This window comes from Nestor notabilis, unplaced genomic scaffold (assembly GCF_000696875.1).
Source record: "Nestor notabilis isolate BGI_N333 unplaced genomic scaffold, ASM69687v1 scaffold14666, whole genome shotgun sequence".
Taxonomy (NCBI): Eukaryota; Metazoa; Chordata; class Aves; order Psittaciformes; family Psittacidae; genus Nestor; species Nestor notabilis.
In genome coordinates, this window is record NW_009932488.1 from 2,732 (window position 1) to 23,352 (window position 20,621).

The following is a 20,621-nucleotide window of genomic DNA, read 5'->3' on the forward strand; positions in this document are numbered from 1 at the left end:
GATCATAGAACCATAGACTGGTTTGGGTTGGAAAGGACCTTAAAGACTACCTAATTCCAGCCTCCCTGCCATGGGCAGGGACACCCTCCACTAGACCAGGTTGCTCCAAGCCCTGTCCAACCTGGCCTTGAACACTGACAGGGATGGGGCAGCCACAGCTTCTCTGGGCAACCTCTGCCAGTACCTCAACACCCTCACAGTAAACAATTTCCTTCTACTATCTAATCTAAATCTACCCTCTTCCAGTTTAAATGACTGAGATTTCCTGGTGACAAGCACAAAGTAAGAAGAGGCATTTTTATTTACTACGGCAGTGGTAAAATCTGTGCTGCTGGGCTGGTAATAAACAACCCAGCAATCAGAATTCCTCCAGCAAGACTGCACCTTCCACCAGGCTCTATGTTCACTTTAAAACACCCATTATCCAGCAACTTGCATATTCCAAAGGGGAAGTTCATTATCCACTTCAATGGCAGTGAGTGGCAGAGACCATTACAATATATGGCTTTTTGGTAAGATGGCTCTATAATTCACTTGGTATTTAACATTGGCCAGGGGGACTCATCTTTTTATATAAAATACATTCAGCAAAGCACCTTTGTCAACATCCCTCCATGCTAAAGAGCTGTCATAATGAGGATGGCTAGGAACAAACATAGCAGCAGAGGCTGCTCTCTCAGAATAGTTTGATTTGGTGGTTGCATGGCAGAGGGGACTATCAGGGGACATGCAGAGGACTCGTGTATTTGCAAGGGAATAGCCAGCTTGCTGCAGCTCATCCAGAGATGTTGGGCTTTTTCCAGTTCCAGAGCTTGGCAGCTGCTGTGGGGCAGCTTCCATCCACGCCCTGGAACACTTGGAGGCTGTCCCCAGCCCCTCCACTCTGGTGGTTGTAGAGCTCCTGTCTTGTTACAGGCATGGCTGGAAACTAACAGCAGGGCTGTGCAGAATAGCGTGTGACTTCACAGGCACATGCGAGTATCCTGGCAAATACTTAATGGATCGTTCCACCAGTTACCTCCCCAAGAAAGGAACTGAGAGCCAATTTCGTGCCTTCCAAATCACAGCTCTGTTAAAAAAATTAACAAGAGCACAGCTCTTCCTCTTGGAAGCTGTCCAGTTAATAATTTCAATGTATCAGCTGCATCTGAATGTGCTTGGGCTTCTGCCCGCTAGCTCTATTTATTTGTTTTCCATTCATTTCTGCTAAAATTAAAACTCAAAACCTTCTAGAGAGAGTGGAAAACAAACATGCTGAACCAATATTGCTGCCCACATATAACTGGCAGAAATCACTGCACTTCCTCCTCCCCTGCAGTGAGGTAAAGTCAAATTCTTCAGGCTCCCTGAGCCTCTCACCTCAAAAGTACTGCAGGCACCTGCAGCGCAGCTGCAGCCTTGCCTTCTCCTTGCCTTCTGGGCACCTCGGTAAGCAGCAAGCAGCCTTTGGCCCTTAACCGTAGGGTTTTCTGGCATACCGGTACCCCTCTACTGTGCTGTTGTGAGACCCCACCTGGTGTACTGCATCCAGCTCTGGGGCCCCAACATAAGAAGGACATGGACCTGTTGAAGTGAGGCCAGAGGAGGGCCATAAAGATGATCAGGGGGCTGGGGCACTTCTGCTATGAAGACAGGCTGAGGGAGATGGGTTGTTCAGCATGGAGAAGAGAAGGCTCTGGGGAGATCTTAGATCTTAAGCCTTCCAGTATCTAAAGGGGTCCTACAAGAAAGCTGGAGAGGGACTTTTTACAAGGCCATGTAGTGACAGAACAAGGGGGAATGGCTTTAAACTGAAAGAGGGTATTTCGATATTTAGATTAGATACTAGGAAGAAATTCATTGCGAGGGTGGTGAGACACTAGCTCAGGTTTCCCAGAGAAGCTGTGGATGCCCCATCCCTGTCAGTGTTCAAGGCCAGGCTGGATGGGGCTTTGAGCAACCTTGGTCTAGTGGAGGGTGTGCCTGCCCATGGCAGGGGGGTTGGAACTAGATAATCTGTAAGGTCCCTTCCAAACCCAGATCATCCTACGATTCTATGCTAAAACATACATAATCCAAGAACATGACATTTTTTCCCTTCCCTTGTTTTTTCCCTTGTAGCTATCAAGAGGCTCTATCAAGAGGCTGATGGAGGTTCCTCAGGCTAACTGCTAACTGGAGTTAGCTGTTCTACCCTGCTGTTAACACCCAGCCTGCCTAGTGCTTGCTTGACTTCTTGTTGGTGTCTTGGGCTGTTCTGAACCCATCTTTATCTCAAAGCACATCATCTTATCAAAGGCTTTGCTATAAAAGCCCAGGCTTTTACAATGGCGTCATTCTTTATGCATCCAAGTGCAAATAAGAACTGAAAAGCCAAAGGTTATGAACTTACTTTTAAAGTGATACAAATTACAAAATAACCTCATTTAAAATTACAGCATTTAAACCCTATTTACAACAGCACAATAAATAGGATCTAACTCTTGATGTACAATAAGAGATTCTTCATAAGAGAAGTCAAATGCACTAAAATAAGTCTTTGGTCTTTGTCACTGCTTTGTTTTAGAATTCAAATATTTTTCTTCCTTAAAACCTCACATGAGTGAGTGCATGGTGCAAGGCTTGAGTCTGGTTGAGTAAATTATTCTTCTGCCTGTTACCTAACACGATTTCCTTCCACCAATAAATAGAGTTCCCAGTTCTGCATTTTGGTCATCATCAGGAATGACATCATCCTCCATAAACTCATCTCCAAGCTTCTTCCACCATGGCCAGCGAGTGTATTTCAGCATAGTGTTGTGTGATTGTCTTGCCTTGGTAGCTACAGGGACTGATCGACTCATAAAGACATCTAGATCTTTTTCTGTAGTCTCTGCCAGCCCTGGAGCATCTGTAAAAATAAGATTTTTTTGTTTGTGGTTTTAAGAATATTTCAAATAAAAAAAAAAAAAGAAGCATCAGCACTACCACCCCGCTTTCCCACTGTCCTAGATCACCCCTTTCCCTATGCAGGTATTACAATTTTATGGTTGCATGATAAAGCTGACTGGACAAGTGATTCAAATTAAAGCTAATCTGAGAAAATAAATACATAATGGGAGAGGCAGAAGAAGCGGGGGAAAGCAGGACTTTCACTCAGGTGCAGTGGTGTCATCCACCAAAATGATTTGTGAAAGTATGACTTAAAAGAAAGAGATGTTCCTTGCCACTACTGTTGGATCAGCACTCGCAGTACAGAGGGGTATCAGCAGAGTGCTTCCACTGCTCTGGTGCAGCAAACTCCCTGCCTGGAGGACCCAGCCCAGTGTAAGAGTGTGTTGCTGATTTGCCTGATCAGGGAGCAATGAGCTCCAGTGACACAGCATGTGACAGACTAAATAATGGCATTCAGTAATGCTGAATTTTGTCTGGCTTGGGTGCTCTCTGGTGGCTACGGTTTGCTATTCTCACTCTTTCACTATGGGCTACTTGTCTGGAATTAAGATAGCATGAGAGTGAATTCTGCTTCAAACAAAGCCAGGCTGGAGAAAATGAAAACATTACTTGGAATTCATAGCTTAAATATTTCCCTCTTTATCTGGAAGAGGTGAGAGCACTTCAACCAGTGGCTTGCATACAACAAGAAGACAGACCAAAGCAAAACAAACGTAGAAGAGGTTTGTCCGAGATCCCCTTCTTAGAAATATTAATGCCTTTTACAGGGCCATTGCTTTTCTTGTGAACATACCAGAGAGAGACTTTTAACAGAAGATGATGATGTTCCTTGAAAAGCAGGTGTGTATACTTAGCATGTAGGAACACTTTGATAACCCCTGACAAAGCCCAAATATCAAGATAAGGCATATGGCACAGGAAAAAAGACATTTCAGTTTTGAAATGAGTCTTTAACATCATTCCCTCTTATTTTCTTTCTAAATTAGTTTAATCCAAATGGTAATTAAAACCATGACCAGAACAGTCACGTACTCATTAGTAGCTCCACATCAGTGTTGACCTGAGCCAGCAACGCCTCCCTTCGCTGTGCTGCTCTCTGATCCAGTCTGCTTCTCAGCAAGAACTGTGCCAGCTTTTCCTGGGTCTGCATATGTAATTCTTTACTTCTTTCTTCTGACATTTGGGAAGCCTGGAGGAGAATAACAGTTTATTACCATTAGGAGCTGGTTACTTTAAGTCTTTTGGGGGCAGAATAATGTCTAAACAAGGAATGCAAATCCTGTTCCTAATTGTTAACTCAATTTTGCTTCCTCTGCAGCTCTTTCCAAAGCTATCCATCATCAAGTATATAAATTACAGTTTGCTTTAACCCTTTTTATTAATGGTTAAAATCTCCAATAGCTCAGTGTCTTGCTGTCAAACAAGCAGGGTTAATTTATGCATACCTCATATGTATTATCTTGAATTTATGAAGCTGACGATATTTCATCCCTACAGTATTTTATGTTGCATCATTAATGCAAATTATGAAATGACTAAGGAACAGACCGGATGCAATTTGATGTAGTCATCCACCTTCTGCTGCAAAGCTAGTCTCTGCTCATCAGTCAGTCCCTTGGGATCTTTCCAAGGAGAGAGAGATCTCCTCCTTCTTCGTTTTTCCAGGAATTTACAAGCCTTTGTAAAGAATGTATGAGAATATGATAATCAGAGACAGGAAAATCGTCTTTTCATTTTGTTTGTAATCAATTGATGAAAAAAAAATGTTTCAGTACTGCATCTGTTAAGGCATAAATATAGCTGTGATGCTGAAAAGACACCATACAATGGTCAGCATGAGTGCTAAACAGTAAGAACACTCATAATAAACTACTGACTCAGCTGTACAATGGTGAAATTCCAACCTTGCATTTCAAAGTGGCAGTCTTATATTTCAGTTATAAGCCTGTATTAGGCTTTGTAACCTATGCAGCATGTAACATGTCGAAGCAACTTGTGGCTCTAGACTGTCATCCTTGAATAATTTTTTAATAAATTATGGCTACATCGACAGTAAGAGAACAAACAGAGCTTTCCGAGGCATTGCAATAACCCACTCGGTTCTATCTAATGTTAGAACAAAGTATATACTTACTGCTCTCTGGATGACAACAGCTGCTTTATACTCCTTAAGAGATTGTCTCTGTTGATGGAAATTTCTTCTCGCTCTATGTCCTCGCCAGAATCTCTGGATAGTTAATGCTGATTTCCCCTCCATTTCCTCCATGTACTTACCTACCTGACCTACAAACGTAACAAAAATAGTTATGAGACTGTGGGCAGGGATCTCTTAGCAATTTACATTTTTACTCTATCTAAACTAGATAGTACTAAAAAAGCTTGGGTGCTATCAGTTAAAAGCCCCTATTCACCCAAGGTCTGCTAGCTGTGGGCCATGTCTCAGAGACTTGTAGCTGCAATGGAGCTCTGTAACCCAAGAAAACTGGGTCTCTCTTTCTCCTGCACTGTTTTGAAGGCAGCAGATCTTGATCAGTAGTTACTGAGCCCTTGTAGAATTAGCATGTTCTCTGTCAAGTAACTGGGTCAGGAGAAGAGACAGTAAGACTACAGTGCAAACAGACATGCAAGATTAGGAAACAATTTGAAGAAACTGTTCTTAAGGAGACTAAGACAGTTTAATCTTCTGATATAGTTTAATATAAATCATACTGGCATGGATTATTTTCAGTAAGGCCAGCTGTCGTTCATGGAAGAGTCTCATGGCCCTCTGTCTCTGAAGTTGCATTTGCAGTTTTAGAGCCTCATCTTCCTTCTGTTTTTTCAAGTGGTGCAGCTCCTGTTCCCGTTTCGCTCTGCAATACACAAATACATTAAAATTAGTTGTACATTCCTTAAAAGCATCTCTCTTTGTGTTAAATGGTCCAGCATCGAGGGAGAAAATCCACAAAATAATCTGCCATCCCAGCTGCTGGCTGCAGGACCACACCAAATGAGAAACTACCTGCAAGCTAACAAATCACCACACTATCTACAGTCATGAAAAACTCCGAGCCAGTCACTCAATCTCACATCAAACCAGAGGATATATTTTTACTTAAGATAAAGTTCTAAAGACCCTGAAGGAAATGATGCTCCATGTGGGACATTCATAGCCAGCATGAACTACAACAAAAATTTTGATTCCATCATCTGAGCAAGAGGTAAAGCAACATTAGTGATTTGCCCCAGTACCTTTTCCAGGGCATCCATCAGCATACATGGCACCTGCTTTTCATAATTCATACTATGATTTTTTTACTGACTGCAAGGGTAGATCAGAATGTTGCTGCTAAGGCTCACTTCTTCAATTTGGAGGGATTTTTTTTCCCCAGGAAAGACAGACTGACATATTTTCTCCATCAACCTTGTTAGCAGAACGCTAGGAAAGAATTTTCTTGTGATTTCTTCCTGCTCTGTACCACTTGTTGTAATTCGATGTTAGGATGTTGCCGCACTGTGCTTGGCATTGGAAAAGCCCCAGCAGATGTTTCACAGATGAGACAACTGAAAATTCTGTAACTGCCCCATAGTTAATGATAACCTTTATATCAATTGTATATACACACTAACCTATTAGTATATAGACCACTGTGTTAATACTAACTATACTGATGTATTGGTACTAATAATTACTGAGACCAATTCGACACGGTCTCAGTGACGCATGAGGAGCTGTGAGCCAGGACTCCCCCTCCCTTCACTACCCCTTCTCATTCCAATGGACCTGACCTCATTAGCAGCTTCATGCTTAAAACTTTGCAAGTGTACCCCACAATAAGGTAATGATGTGATCCCCCCTCCTTCTCCTATTGCAGCGAAATCACTTACCCACTCAAGGCCTGAGTAACCCCACTGGGCCCACAGCCCTGAGTTCTGCTCTCCTCTAGCCTCTTCCAGGAACAATGAAAGGAGCACCTTAAGCACTAGGGCAGATGGACAGAGCACAGGCCTAAGGGCTGCCAGAAAGGATCAAAAAAGGCTGAACTAGAACCAATGCCCAGCAAATTTGGTATTGCTGCATGTCACATCCCTTTAGACTCACAGTACTACTGAGTTGCAAGTTCCCCATCACTAGTATAAATTGAGTTGTAATTTTCACCAACCATACTTTCTCCTCAGTCTCTGCAACTGGGTGGGGAAAAGGGAGATGGAAGCTATTGTGTAAAATTGATGCTCTGGGTTTAAAGTTCTGGCCCTAACTGATAAAAAAGCCTCCACCATGATCTGAGAGATCGTATTTCTTTTATGACAGTAGTGCAGACTTGAAGCATGCCCACACATCTATCTACCAAGACAGATCATGATACATGTGATTACATCAGAATGGTCTTCAGGAGACTAGAGGATTTTAGCCAACACATTTCTGTGAATTAGAGCTGTAAATCTTTGCATTTTTAATCCAGGCAGGCACATATTACATCTCTAAGTGGAATGATGCCACAGGCTCAGACAGGACTCTTGATGACATTAATAATTTCCCCTAGACATTTTTATCAGCTCCACTAGGTGGGAAACTACAAGAATGTTTCATGAACTTCTCTGATGTGCATCTGTGAAACTACCAACAGTATCTGTCAGCTATTTAAATGTTTCTTTGATACTGGTTCTTTCCCATGAAATCTGCAGAACACATGCTTTTCTTCCTCCTAATAATAAGACATATTTGTTTGCACAAGACCACACTGTGACACTGTGACTGCTTCTGTTCAGAGGGAAATGCCTCTGAACAGAAGCAAAACACACAGGGAATAAGATCTAAGCTTCCTTCAGCAGTTCATGGCACAGATCAGCCTCCCTCTGATCATCTCTCTAAAGCATAACTTGCAGAGTTTAAGATGTTCCACTGCAGATGCAGATGAGCCAAGTTTGGAGTTTCAACCTCAGGAATATTTAACCATGCTTGTTCTAAAATAAATCTGTGAATATATTCAAACCCCCACTGTTAAAAACTAAAAAGTCCTCTTGACAGCTTTTCTGAGGTTGTACTTACACTATTTTTCAGCATAATACTAACTGCAGCTTTGACCTAAACAGAAAAAATCCAACACTGGAGTAGTACAGTAACTGTATTTACTCAGTACACTGAGACTGTCTGAGCCATCAACACACAACTGCAAGGATATGAATACATTTCTATTCCCTTCAGTATTAAACAGGCACATTCAAAAGTCCATTTAAATGACTCAAGAACTACTTAAGAGGCACACATTACAATACCGAAAACATGACACAGGAAAGTCAAGTAGCTTGTTGATTGCTGACAGCCTCGCCACCCTTTCCCTTCCGCTATACCATGTTACGTCTTAGCCCATCATCCAAGTTTTCTGGGCTCTGATTTTTCATTGAAGGCTTGCAAGATGCCTGATGAGGGCAGGAATACTGTCTCAAAGTGTATGGTCAGTAAAAATGAGTGACAAGGACGTTATCCTTGGTATCCCAGCACAACAGGCACACTGCTTACCCCTGCAAACCTTCCAGAATTTAAAGATGACACCCTAGATCGTCCAGTATCTTCTTAATGCCAGTCTAGACAACAAATCATAACTCTCTGCTTTCTAACACCTTGATCATAATGCAATGTGATTTATCTAATTGACTTCTAGGATCTAGCTTTGACATGGTAATGCTCAATATACACAAAAAAAGTTGGAAAAAACCTGCTGTAGAATCTGAACTTGATTTAGATCCCTTGATCTACGTTAAATTCACACGACATTTCTCAGGAGTTAGCCTAACATGTGCAAACATTACTGCTGAAATACTGCTTCAAGACAAGAATTATTTATGTAGCTTCATTTTTCTGTGGTGCTCCAAGTCAGAGGATACTATTTCTAGATCACTGAAGTGATTCCTCTTCTGAGAGCCAGACAGTTCAAATATTAATGAGGAACAAGGTCTTGCAAGCACTATACTGGGCAAGCACGATGGGCCTTGGTTTCTGCAGCACTCTGGCATGGCAGATTGGAAACTCCAGGACTGCTTCACATTCAATTTACGGTGGAATTTTGTGTCAAGTTAACTGCAAACAAGTTAACTATTCCACTACCAGTACATCACCCTCTAATTCTGTTTAGTTCAATCCCATGCTACAGAGTGGCATGCTTTTAGTTTTCCATATGCCAGAAATACACAGAAAACATGTAAAAGCGTCATAGACCCAAGTTTTTTTCACAGAGAAGTTCAGCAGCTGGGAAAGGGACAGTTGGAGCTTTTGGCACCAGAAGTGGCAGTTTGGTCCTGCTGGAAAAGCACACTTTGGATGTTTCTGCTACAAGAATCTGTAGTGAAACAGCTCATATTGGCATTACATTACCTTTATGTTTCAGAAATAACAGCCGACTGAAAAAAGGCATCTTCAAGAGGAAGGAACTCTGGCCAGCCCTACTTCAAAAAGGACATTGGATTACATGAGCCAAATTCTTCCTGTCACTCTGTAACCTGAGAAAAACTAAACTAAACCTTCTTACTAATCCCTCTCTTTAGTGCTTTTTACAAAATCATACTATTTACCTGAAGCTTCTTTGTAAAGTAGTCACAGCTTGGGGTAGTTTTTTCAGCCTTTTCCTTGTCTGAAATCCCCTCCACATAGCCTGGATTATGCAAGCTGCTTGATGCTGCCTCTGAAATTAATAAAGCAGTTGGTAGAATATTTTCTCTGCATAAAAAACCACTTTTAAAGCTTGCATATTTGGAACAATCTCAACGTTTGGCAAAAAAACCCCCAGTTTTCAAAGGCATCAATATTCAGTATTTGTAACAGCTTGAAGAATTTAAGGTCTTATAAGACAGTTACTATCCTGAACCCTGTATTCCTCTAAAGGTACCTAATCTGACCATCCAGATTGATGCTTTCTGTGGGAAACAAATGAATCTACAGCACAAATATAAAATATGTATTAGCTGCATTAACCAATGTTAGAAATTTGTATTTAAACACCTGAAACACTTGATATTTCAAATGGTGATTCAATCAAAATACCTACTCTAGAGAAGGCAGAAAGACAAGTCTGGAGAATTAGCAGAGGAAAAATGTTACATTTGTGGTATGATCAGAAGTCATTGAAATGCAACAAGCAAAAAAAAAACAAAAAAAAAAATCAATTCTATTCTTAAATGGATTTCTTAAAAAACCCACAACAAACAAAACCCTCAAACAAAGCAGCAAACAAAAAGCCCAACAAAACCACAGAACACTCTGCTCTGTTGAAGATGAAAGCAAGTCTCTACAACTATAACCTGACTGCCTTTTAAGAATTATCTCTGAGAAATCTGCACGTAAAATTTTGTTAAGAAGTTTGTACATTGTCTCATGTATAGGGAACACACCCCAGTTGTTCTTATTCAGCATTTCCTCTACATGATTTGATTCTACATGAACACTGCCTAGAATTGAGAGATCTAAATTTGTAACACTGATGTGAAAAAAGCAGATACAGTTATTTTTGGTCTATAGTTAGCAAAAATAATCCACACCCCGCCCCAGCTATGGTTGTATAGAAGTTTACAATGAATCTCTAACAGGAAGTCAATCTTCCAAGTGGCTGTCCTGAATTGCTGGTAAATTTCTTGACGTCTTCAAAAATGATGGAGGGAAAAAAAATAATAGATATGAAATTTTAAAGTCCATTAATATAGCGAAAAAATAACATAGGCTTTGAAAAGTGTCAAAGTGATAGAGTAAATCCATTCTAAACATACATAAATCACATGTAACTAGGATTTCACATACAAAAGTCTCATTAAACTTCAGCACCTGCATTTCTCCTTTTCCATTGGGCTGTTCCAAGTACAGCAGATCCAAAAGTTGACTAAGATCCCTGTCAAATCCTTTGCCAGTCCACTGTTTACTTAAAAGCCCTTTTAATCCTAAGAGAGAGAGAAAAGCAGTGTGTGATACTGCTAAGGTGAATTTTTCTTTTCAGGATTTCAAACCAACAATTTTCAAGTAAAAAAATCAAATCTGATTCTATGTGCACAGGAACAGTAGAGCTGAACACTGTCAGTCAGTCATCTTTGTGTTTCAATGCACATTATTATCAATGAATATCTGGTGCTCTAACCATCACAGAGAAGTATAATGCCGTGACCATAGTGTGTATGTCCATGGCACTATCTATCGTGCCTATATAACTGGCAGCTAAATTATCAATGTACTTTCAGTGTCTTATCAGTAACCCATTTTAAGGTTCTACAAGGATGTAAAGTACCATGCAAGCACTGGGTTTTATTAGCACTGCTTTTGTGTTTTTCATAATAAAAATTTATTTATAACTGGAATTCTTTGATGTCTTATCTGCATAGCATAGTCTAACTGTCAATACACGTGCATCCAATCCCCGAGACAAAACAGCTCTTTGGGTTTGCAGTAGCTAGGAAGCGTAGTTGTGCTCCTCCCACAACACACACACACTCCTCGTGCTGCACATAGGATCTAAACAGACAGTAACACATGCTTTTTAGCTTTGCATCAGACAAATCTCAGAGGCTGAGAGTTCTATAGGAAGTTGCAGGTAAAAAGAAAGGGAGCAGGAAGTAGACACATGTTTGGATAGCCTCCTGAAGAACTGCAGATTCAACTTTTCCATCTTCAAATCACTGTCATAAGCATATTAATACACTGGACAACTCCCACACATGTGTAATTACAGGATCTGGATATGGAGCACAAAGTCCTTCAAGCAAACAGAAATGGTACCTCTGTTCTATCACACATGCACCATTTTGGAAAGACAATGATGGTTAAACTTCTTCAGAAGAGAAACAGGTGAGACTCCAAATGGAGTCAGGGGATGCCCTAAGGCTGCCAGAGCTCTGCACAGCCTGGCTGCACAAGGCAGAAGTCCCATGGGTCTGATGCAACCATATGCCAGTTTCTGTACAGAAGTACAGCCATATGGACCTTCCAGCTACTGACAGGGAGATCTCAAGTGTGCCTCTCAGCTGTGTCAACCCACACAGACATAAAGACCAGGTCCTCCTGGAAACCCAATGTAAAGACTGTGCTAGTCTTGGAAACATGACTCAGGTGATGCCCTCACCTCCAGCAGGCTGCCACTGGAAGCCTGCACTGAAGTACCTCATACTGCCAACAGCTCTGAGCCACCGTGAAGCCAAGTTATTTCAATGGAGATAGCCAGCTGGTGGAAATGCTGTAATGCTTTCTTTGTTGCTGCTACTCCTCAAACTACCCAAAGGATTCCAAAGCCTGAGTGAAAACTAACATAAGGAATCTAACTTAAAAAAACCCAACCACAACAACAAAACAAAACAACAACAACAACAAAAACCACAAACAAAACAAAAAAACCCAACAAAAACCCCAAACCAACCAACCAAACCAAACCAAAAAACCCAAAAAACAGAGAGGAAACAGGATATGTGTACAGAAGTGAGATGAAAAGTCTCTAAATGACTGTGGCATATTGTGATTCTACAGCAAAATGAAGTATAATCCTCTGATGGAGACTTGCTTTTCTTCAGACCAGCCAGCATGCTACAGTTGGGATGATCAGACTATCACAGCAGCTTCACAAGAAGCTGCAATGTGATGCTAGTCTTAGGCACTTTATACTTAATTTCATACCAATAGGAAGCTCTCCTCTCCCAGTTCTGCAGTCAAAAAGGTGGCAAAGCTGCCAGTCTGGTCCAGAAATTTATCTGGCTGGTATTGCCTAATAAATAGTCAACACAAACATAAAAAAGGGAAATTGGACCTTTTTGTCTAGCATACCCACTTTTTACTGTCCTCATCCCAAAGGACCTGAGGCTCCTCACAAGCAGTTTTGACCATTAATAACATCCAGAATATAAAAGACCTGGCAAACATCAAAGCCTCTTTCTTAGTCTCCATAGGCATGACAGAGGACAAAGAGATTTCCTGGAGCTCCCTGCTAGGCCAGAGACAGAAACATTAAATGGGACACCTCATTAACTAATGAATAACATAGAGCAAATTATAGGCATACTCATATAAAGGCATTGAGACAAAACAATAAACCCGTTTTGTGAATTATTGGAAAAAGTTCATTCCAATCTTTGATACCAAACCACAGTTGTCGTCTCAGTAATAGAACAGCACCTATCAGATTAGCAGACCAGTAACAGAAGTTGGCTTTAAGTAAAACTTCGATGGTTCTGGATTAGTGAGCCCTAGCACACTGGCAGATGTCTGATACACAGCTCTTACTGGGGCAGTAACAGGCACTCCACTACTAGGATATGTCAACATCCAGCCTCCACAGGAATAAGAGATGCAGAACATCACACAGAAAGAAGTAAAGACCATCAAGTTGGAAGTGACAAACAGCAGCTTTAAGAGAAAAGTTGCCACATGCGGAGTCCTCAATACACAGAAGACAATAAATCTAGGAAACAGGAAGAGGTGTGGCACCTTAAACCACAATGAAAATGAACAGAAGGCAGAAAAAAACAAACCAACACAGCACTGCAGTTTCCATATGTACTGCGTACTTATCCCATACAAGATGGGAAACCTCCATCTTTGTATTTTTACAGCATACATAAGAAGATGCCAAGCGATGTGCCATGCATGTTTACAAACCTTTGTAGCGAGTTGTGAGTAACCTCACAAGCTGCTTGCAAAATTTTGCCACCATCACCAGCAGTTTTGTAGCAGCATTTCCTATGACAGGATTGGTAGTAGATGAAAGCTTATAAACAAGTTCATCCAAAACAGAGTAAAGGGTCTCTTCATCAACCTGAAGCAAGACAGAGCTTTGAAGAAGGAAAAAAAAGGGGGGAGAAGGGGGCAGGGCAGAATTGAAGTGTTAATTAAAATGATGAGCTTTTTAACAGTAACCTATTTTTAGAAAAGTTAGGCATTCAACAAGCCCATATGCCCAGCTAGCCAGCCCAGCAATCTGATGCAGGCAGTACTACTGTTTCAATCAACTGATTCCCATTCCCTCAATTTAACAAAATAAAGAAAACAGCTTTTTTTTTTTTTTTTTTTTTTTTCTACAATAAAGACTAAGGAAAAAACCCAACACAATTTTTGTATATGAAGAAGTTCTGTTTTACCAAACAGTAACGAACTGAGTTTTAAATTTAAAATTCAGAAGAAAACAATTATATGAAAACAACTAACCTATTGACCTTCAAAAGATTGTGTAAAACAGACATCATTAGAATTGTTGTTTCAACATCATCTGTTATTAACAACTGCAGGAAGTGATCATTTTGCAGTACTGAAAAAGCAAAACAAACCAAAACCAAATAAACAAGAAATCACACAATCAAAACCAGACTTGAAAATACCGTAAACCAAATAAACTTCATTATGGAACATAAGCCACAGCAAGTAAAATCAAATACTGTTTCTGGAACAAAATCCCTCTTTTATAATTTTTACAGTGAAACTTACAGGCATAAGTAAACTACTTCAACATCCAAAAAACATGTTAAGCCCTGTTTTTTTCTGCCTTTTGATATCCCTCAGGCACTGGTGTTGCAATGGAATAAAAGCTTTAAAACCTTTTATGTTACACAACTACCAGTTTCTTATTACACCAGTGGAATTATCATTGGGGCAACAATATACAGAAAAGATAAGGACTTCAACCTTGACAGTGTGTTACACCAGGCTTATTTAATGCAAGTGCACTGATGTCATTACAGCACCATCTTTTTAATTCCAGTGTACCACTGTCTACATATTTAGCAATCTTGCTGGCCGCATGCGGTTTTAGTTACATATCTTGTGATCCTTAAGTTTTTGCTCTATATTAGAAACAAAACCAAATTCTGCTTTTTAAAATCAGCATGCTTAACACTGGTTGAACTGAAAGCTTATTTTGGCCAGAATTGCATAGTGAAGTTTGTTAAATATCTGTAAAATCTCCCGTCATGGCAACAACTTCATAAATCTGTTTTCAACTCTACTCTCTTTTCAGGGCCAGCAGAGTACTCTGATTAGATTTCTGCATATGTTATCCACACGCAGGTAAAAGGTGAACTGTATCTAATCAGGAAAATATATATATATTTTTTTTTTTTTAAGGTGTAGAATTACAAAGGAAAATTACAGAAAAACACTTTTAATGTTTGTCTCTGAAATACTAGAAGGGAAATTTCCTAGTATTTCCCTTTAGTGGATCTTAGCCATTTTCGATATTGCTGTTTCTGTTGAGTGGATCATTGTAAGAAACTGATTTGACATCCACTCCAGTTTAGAAAACTAGGTGGGGATTATCTTAAGATTGATTGTTGATACCTCTATTTACAATAATAATTTTCCAAGTGTTTTATGGGTTTACTTTTTCCTTACCACACGCTGCTAGTTGAATATGCCCACCGAACAGCCAGCAGATGGCATCAGTTACTGTTTGGAACCAGTGTAAAAAATCCTGTTTTTCTTCATCCTAAGAAAAACGCAAGTAAGTAAAAGCATGTGTACGTTATCTTCACTGAGGACTTCAGCTTGATGTAGTGGAAAGGTTTGTATGATTCGGGGATTTGGAGACCAAAACCCCATCAAATTCCCAAATGAAGTTGGCAAAACTGTGGGAATCAGTCAAAAAAACTCCCCATAACTTACAAGTCCTTCAAGGCCCAAGATCAATGAAGACAATGTAAACTTTTAAAAAAAACACATCCATTCCTGAAAAAAATCATAGCACGGAGAGACAAGTCTTGTTTACTCCTTAAAAAAACATTGATAGCATAGGAGGGCTAAGACAAGTAACAGACCAGTAGAAACGTACCACAGATTTAAAACACAAAGTGGGAGATATATTATTTAAGATTAAAGCACAGATTAAAACTGTAATCTTATTTAAGATAAAAGCACAAAGTGGACAAGTACATAGGAAAAATGGAAAAGGTTCCTAAAAACTGAAATGGTGAGGCTTCAGAAGCACCTCCTCCTTGGAGGTCTGGGAGCAAATGCCAAACCACTATTAAAGGGAAGTTTGATCCATTTGCCAAACAGATTACGTTATGTGCTTGCCTGTGATAACACTGGACTGGAAAAAATGTCCAGGAAGAGTCCTGGTTTGAACACATGAACACTCATACAGGTGCAGAGTCTAGAGTATGTATTCCAGGTGTGAGCCACTGGAACTATAAAATTTTGGTGTGGGGGATAGCAAAGGGGCTTTTGATAGTACTACACTGTTGATGAATGTTGTTATAGAGCACTTGGCCTGATATGTCCCGCATCAATTCAGCCTCCCAAATGAAACTCTGGAAAGCCTGTTCCTAGGTCCATGCTGTAACTCCCAGCCATCAGTCACAGTTTAAATTTGCATTTGGTTCTTACTGACAATGAGAGATACAAAATCACAGTAATAAGCTGTAATATTATCTGTTCTGTGTTTTGGCAACATGTCAGTTTCTGAAAGCTATTTCAGTACTTCCCTTGACTTCAAAGACTTGTACAAAAAGCAGACGAGGGCAGAATAAACTACAGATCTCTACTGGTAGAGTGGGATTTCCAAAGTTCCACTGAGCAAGCGCCAAGTCTGGGTGCCCAGTCACCTCTGAGACCACAAGGTTTAAAAGCCAAAGTACTAATTATAATGTAGTCTGCATTTGCATTCAAAAGAAATCTTTGCCCACAAGCATGACTCAAGTAGCATGCAGGACGAAACATAATAAGAAAGTGTGGAGGAAATTACATATTGCGGACAAGACTTGAGTCTCCTGGGATGTCCTTCAGGAAGCTTCCTTCTTAAGCTCTAAATGCACTTCTAAAGTATTGAATTAAGAGAAAATATGTTACTCTACTGATACTTTCTGAGAAATTACTATGGTGCTGGTGTCCATCACAATGCTCCATAGGAAATCTTGGGCTAAGTGCAAGAAACCAGTGAGCCAAGACATGAGATAGTACAGGGAAATGGGAATATTAAAAGAAACTATCAGAATCCATGAGGCTGGTTATTTAATTTATTTCTGAGTTTCGTTTGTTGGTCTTTTTTGTTGTCCCCCCTTCTAATTCTGGAACTCAGAATGCTTCAAAAGGATGAGGGAACCTCGCTGGGCAAAACCCTTCTTCTCTGCAAAGAGGGAGGGAAATGCAAGGAAGTGTCCAAATCTACAAATTTACCAAGTCTGCCTTTGGGGTTCCCAAAGTGTAGGTTCAGAAGTAATGAGCACTGTGGGAATTTTTTGCCAATTTCGCAGCATAAATTGTATGGTGAAGCAAACTTCAAGAAATCTGATTCAAAATCTTAAGACTTCCTAAACCTTTTTTTGTAAAGCTGAATAGAGCAGTAGGAGCAGAGCCCTTACAAAGACTGAACTTATTATATGCAAAGTTAAAAAGACACTACCATGATTGTACTGCTGACTTTTGTAAGGCATTTTTCTCTATTGCACTGCTCTAATTCTTCTATACTGCTTATAATTGCATTCCTTCCTCCTACCTTTAAAACTGGTGAAAAGTAGTAGCCAAACTCTCCAAACAAACATACAGTACCAAAACAGATCTGCACATGTAATGGACTGCATGGTCCACAATGACAGATTTCAGTTCCAAAGCTCCAAGGCATAAAAAAATACTGTAATTTATGGAAAATAAAAGTTCCTAATACACTGTCCCTAGAATAACACCCTACTTACACAAAAACCTTGGAACCTTTACAGAGGTTCTCTGCTCTTTTAACTACGAAACTTAAATACCTTGATTGCTCGGATAAATCGTGCTTGCAGGCGTCTTCCCAAAACCAGCAGGTTGTCTATAGCTGAAGGAAGAAATTTCTTGTAAAATTCCTCAGGATCTTCTTTCACCTCTAGTCCTACACAACAATGACTGAAATGGAGGAAGAAAAAGAAAAAAAGTCAACCTGAATCGAGGGTTCCATTCAGAACAAATTCATATGTTCAAATATACCATTTGAACAGCTTTGAATGAATGTCATGTTGTCAGAGTATAAATGCTTCACTGGCATGGGACAATTCAACACTGAACAATGGTTAACTGCTGTGACTGGCTCCAAAGGTAGCTGCTTCAAAAGGAAGAGGAATCAGTGGCAGGCTGGAAACAGCAAGCATATTACTACTTATTACAGCACGTCTACGTTTAAAAAATATCCAAGGCACTGTCTCTTTCAGCTTCACAGGACCTGTTCAGGCTTGCTCCATGTGCTAGGGAAGGGCTCCAATGACCATAAAGGGAAAAAAAAAAGCAAAATAGAAAGGTAGACAAAACCCTGATAAAGGCAGGCTGATGATGAAGGGGGTGCAGATCAGGCAATAAAAACGCGCATTAAAAAATACTACCACAAAAACTTCTGTGAGTCTGTCTACCACTTTCCTCTAACTGAGGAATACACGTGGGCTACGAATCAGTTCTTCAGATCTCAGTTCTCTTATTTTACTCACAGCAACCATGTCAGTCATTTCTGGAAGGCTTTTTACAAGAAACTGCATGTTTTACAACTGGGAAGCTTTTAAATTCTGCACTGCACACTGCTACCAGTGCAACAAAAAAAATCTTCCTAACTTCTTATGAATTTTGCTTTCTGACATCTTCCCTAGGCTTGGATAGCTTTTTGTGAATGCACACACATAAGGCTTTGCTTAGCAACCCTCAGAAAGCAAATTCTGGGCATGAAGCTGAGATTCACCTAGTTACAAAAGGACATTTTTTATAAGCAAAATAAATTTCAGTTTTCTCCCAAACTGAAATAGCTTATAGGGGATGATTTAAGTATCTATCACACAGCTCTGGTGATAAATCTTGCATCTTTTAGTGAAATTCCTGGCATTAAAAATTCATACTGCAGATAAGGCATAAATAAGTGTTGGTTGCCTAATTGCTTCATGCCTTAGAATTTTGCTCCTTAGTTAAGCCAAAATCAAGCATAACTCGGGGAAAATTTAAAACTTACTATTTTTCCTGACATTGAAAACTGAGATTGGGTCACTGGGGATTTGAGTTTAAAGTTGTCCTATTTACTAGCTATGAATTATGTTTAATAATGCCATTCTCACACTATCACTACATCAAGCTGTCTAGTTTGTATGAACCATGTCCTCTCTTATGCTGAAAATATAAATAGATAAAGAAAATAGGTATACAAACAGAGTGAAGCCAAGCTGTGAGTCAATCAGGCTGAAGATTTTTGCAAGATGAAACCTAAGTGAACAAACTCTTTAAAATAACTGCAATTCAAAATTAGCAATGACTGGGTAAGAACTGTGACACCAATGAGCACTGTTCACAAAAAAAGGTAAAGACAACGCAGAAAGTGTTCCCACCAAACAGTCTACCCAGCTCAATAAAACAGTGGGAATGAATTAAACAGGACCAATTAGGCTATGCCTGACCCCTCTGCTCTTGACTGCTCCCTGCACTTTAACCCTGGCCTTTTCTGAACAACAAGCCTTGTTCTGGATGGGAGCCAGTGTATTACAGCTTGAAAAGAAAAAGAGCAAGATGAAAGGCCAGAAAGAATACAAGAAGAAAACTTTTTAGCACTTTTTTCACCTTAGTATCTCTGCTAGCTGGGCAGCAGTAGCCCAGCCTCCATGCAGTCGAAAGTGGTCTTGTCTAAGGACCAGCATGCAGTACCGAGTAAGATCATAACTGTATATATCTTGTTTAATTCTTTTGGATTCTTCAGATCCCAAGGAAGCACTATTTAAAATTCCTGTGGGAAGAAAGCAGGACAGAGACAAAGAGGCACATAAGATTCTGATGTGCAAGACTCTTTTTCTTTTTCCAAAATATATGTGTACACACAGCCATGATTAAGGTAATTCTAAAAGGGCTAACAGCAGTATATTTTTTTCCCCCAGCATTTTTCACTCCTACAGCTACAATCCATTTTTTTAGCTTCTATGACAATTGGGAGGGATAGCTAAACTTAGGTTTCCATTTTCTCATTGCACATTTAGTAGTAAAACATACATTACCTGGGATATAGCCCATTTGTATGAATTTCCTAGGCCAGATAAAACCACAACCACTGTGAAACATACAGCTTCCTTATAATTACATCCTAATTTAGAACAGGACCCAACTTGTTTCTACCATTTCTATGAGCAAGTGGCTATGTGGCAAAAGAAAAGACAGGGGAGTCACACAGGAGCTTGTGATTGCGTTTCTATGTTAAGACTTAAAAACTGACTACTGACAACCACTCCATTTCTCCACCAAAAGTACTGGCAGAAATTATTTAACCATATGCAAGATCCTTGTCCACATCAGCAGGGGTCTTATAAACATGGTGACAGCTGATAAGGAGAAAAAGAGTTCCTCTCCATTTGTTCCCCAGCATCTCCTTCTTATTGTTACAGAGCCAAATGCCACTCAACACCAGTCTCAGGAAAAACTCGGAGAGTTTCCAGCCCTGCCAGAAACATTCAGAAAGACCTTCTGTATTTAAGGAGGCAGAAGGAAGCAGGACTGCCCATACTCCGCTGCCCCATCTTCTTCTCTTAGAAAAGGCGCCAATTACCTTTTAACTTCAGAAGCAGCAGGGGGATGTCCTGTTCTGTGCTCTCGGTGACTTGAGCAGCTAAGGCCAGTATCCGGGGATCGGCAGCTGCCAGCCCCGCGCTGGGCACGTTTGCCATAGGAAACAGAGGGAAGCCCTCAAAACCATCGATTTAAGCCTCTTCCCTTCCTTAGTTTTTTCGGTGCAGGCGTGGAATCCTTAAGCCACTACTTCCACCAAACCTCCAGCGCCATCGGCTGGAGC

The 20,621-nt window shown here is 40.2% G+C and overlaps 1 protein-coding gene across 1 annotated transcript; it reads right to left on the minus strand.

The window, feature by feature from the left end:
* Nucleotides 1-2,639: 2,639 nt before the first annotated feature.
* IQCB1 (IQ motif containing B1) lies at nt 2,640-20,496 on the minus strand. The gene is made up of 13 exons (XM_010016425.1): nt 20,379-20,496; nt 19,406-19,568; nt 17,596-17,725; nt 15,239-15,332; nt 14,060-14,159; nt 13,514-13,686; nt 10,706-10,818; nt 9,463-9,572; nt 5,623-5,765; nt 5,048-5,196; nt 4,462-4,590; nt 3,946-4,102; nt 2,640-2,869 (listed from the first exon to the last, which is right to left on the minus strand). The coding sequence occupies exons 1-13, from the start codon at nt 20,494-20,496 to the stop codon at nt 2,640-2,642; spliced, it is 1,809 nt and encodes a 602-aa protein (XP_010014727.1).
* Between the last annotated feature and the right edge of the window lie 125 nt (nt 20,497-20,621).

What these genes read in the sequence shown, in the direction of transcription:
- IQCB1 (XM_010016425.1), bottom strand. Translation starts at nt 20,496, where the DNA reads ATGGCAAACGTGCCCAGCGCGGGGCTGGCAGCTGCCGATCCCCGGATA. An exon ending in ATGGAAAAGGAGAAATGCAG is followed by an intron (nt 9,573 to 10,705) that starts GTGCTGAAGTTT and finishes TATTAATTTCAG; the next exon opens with AGGCAGCATCAAGCAGCTTG. An exon ending in TGATGTGGAGCTACTAATGA is followed by an intron (nt 2,870 to 3,945) that starts GTACGTGACTGT and finishes TTATTTTTACAG; the next exon opens with ATGCTCCAGGGCTGGCAGAG.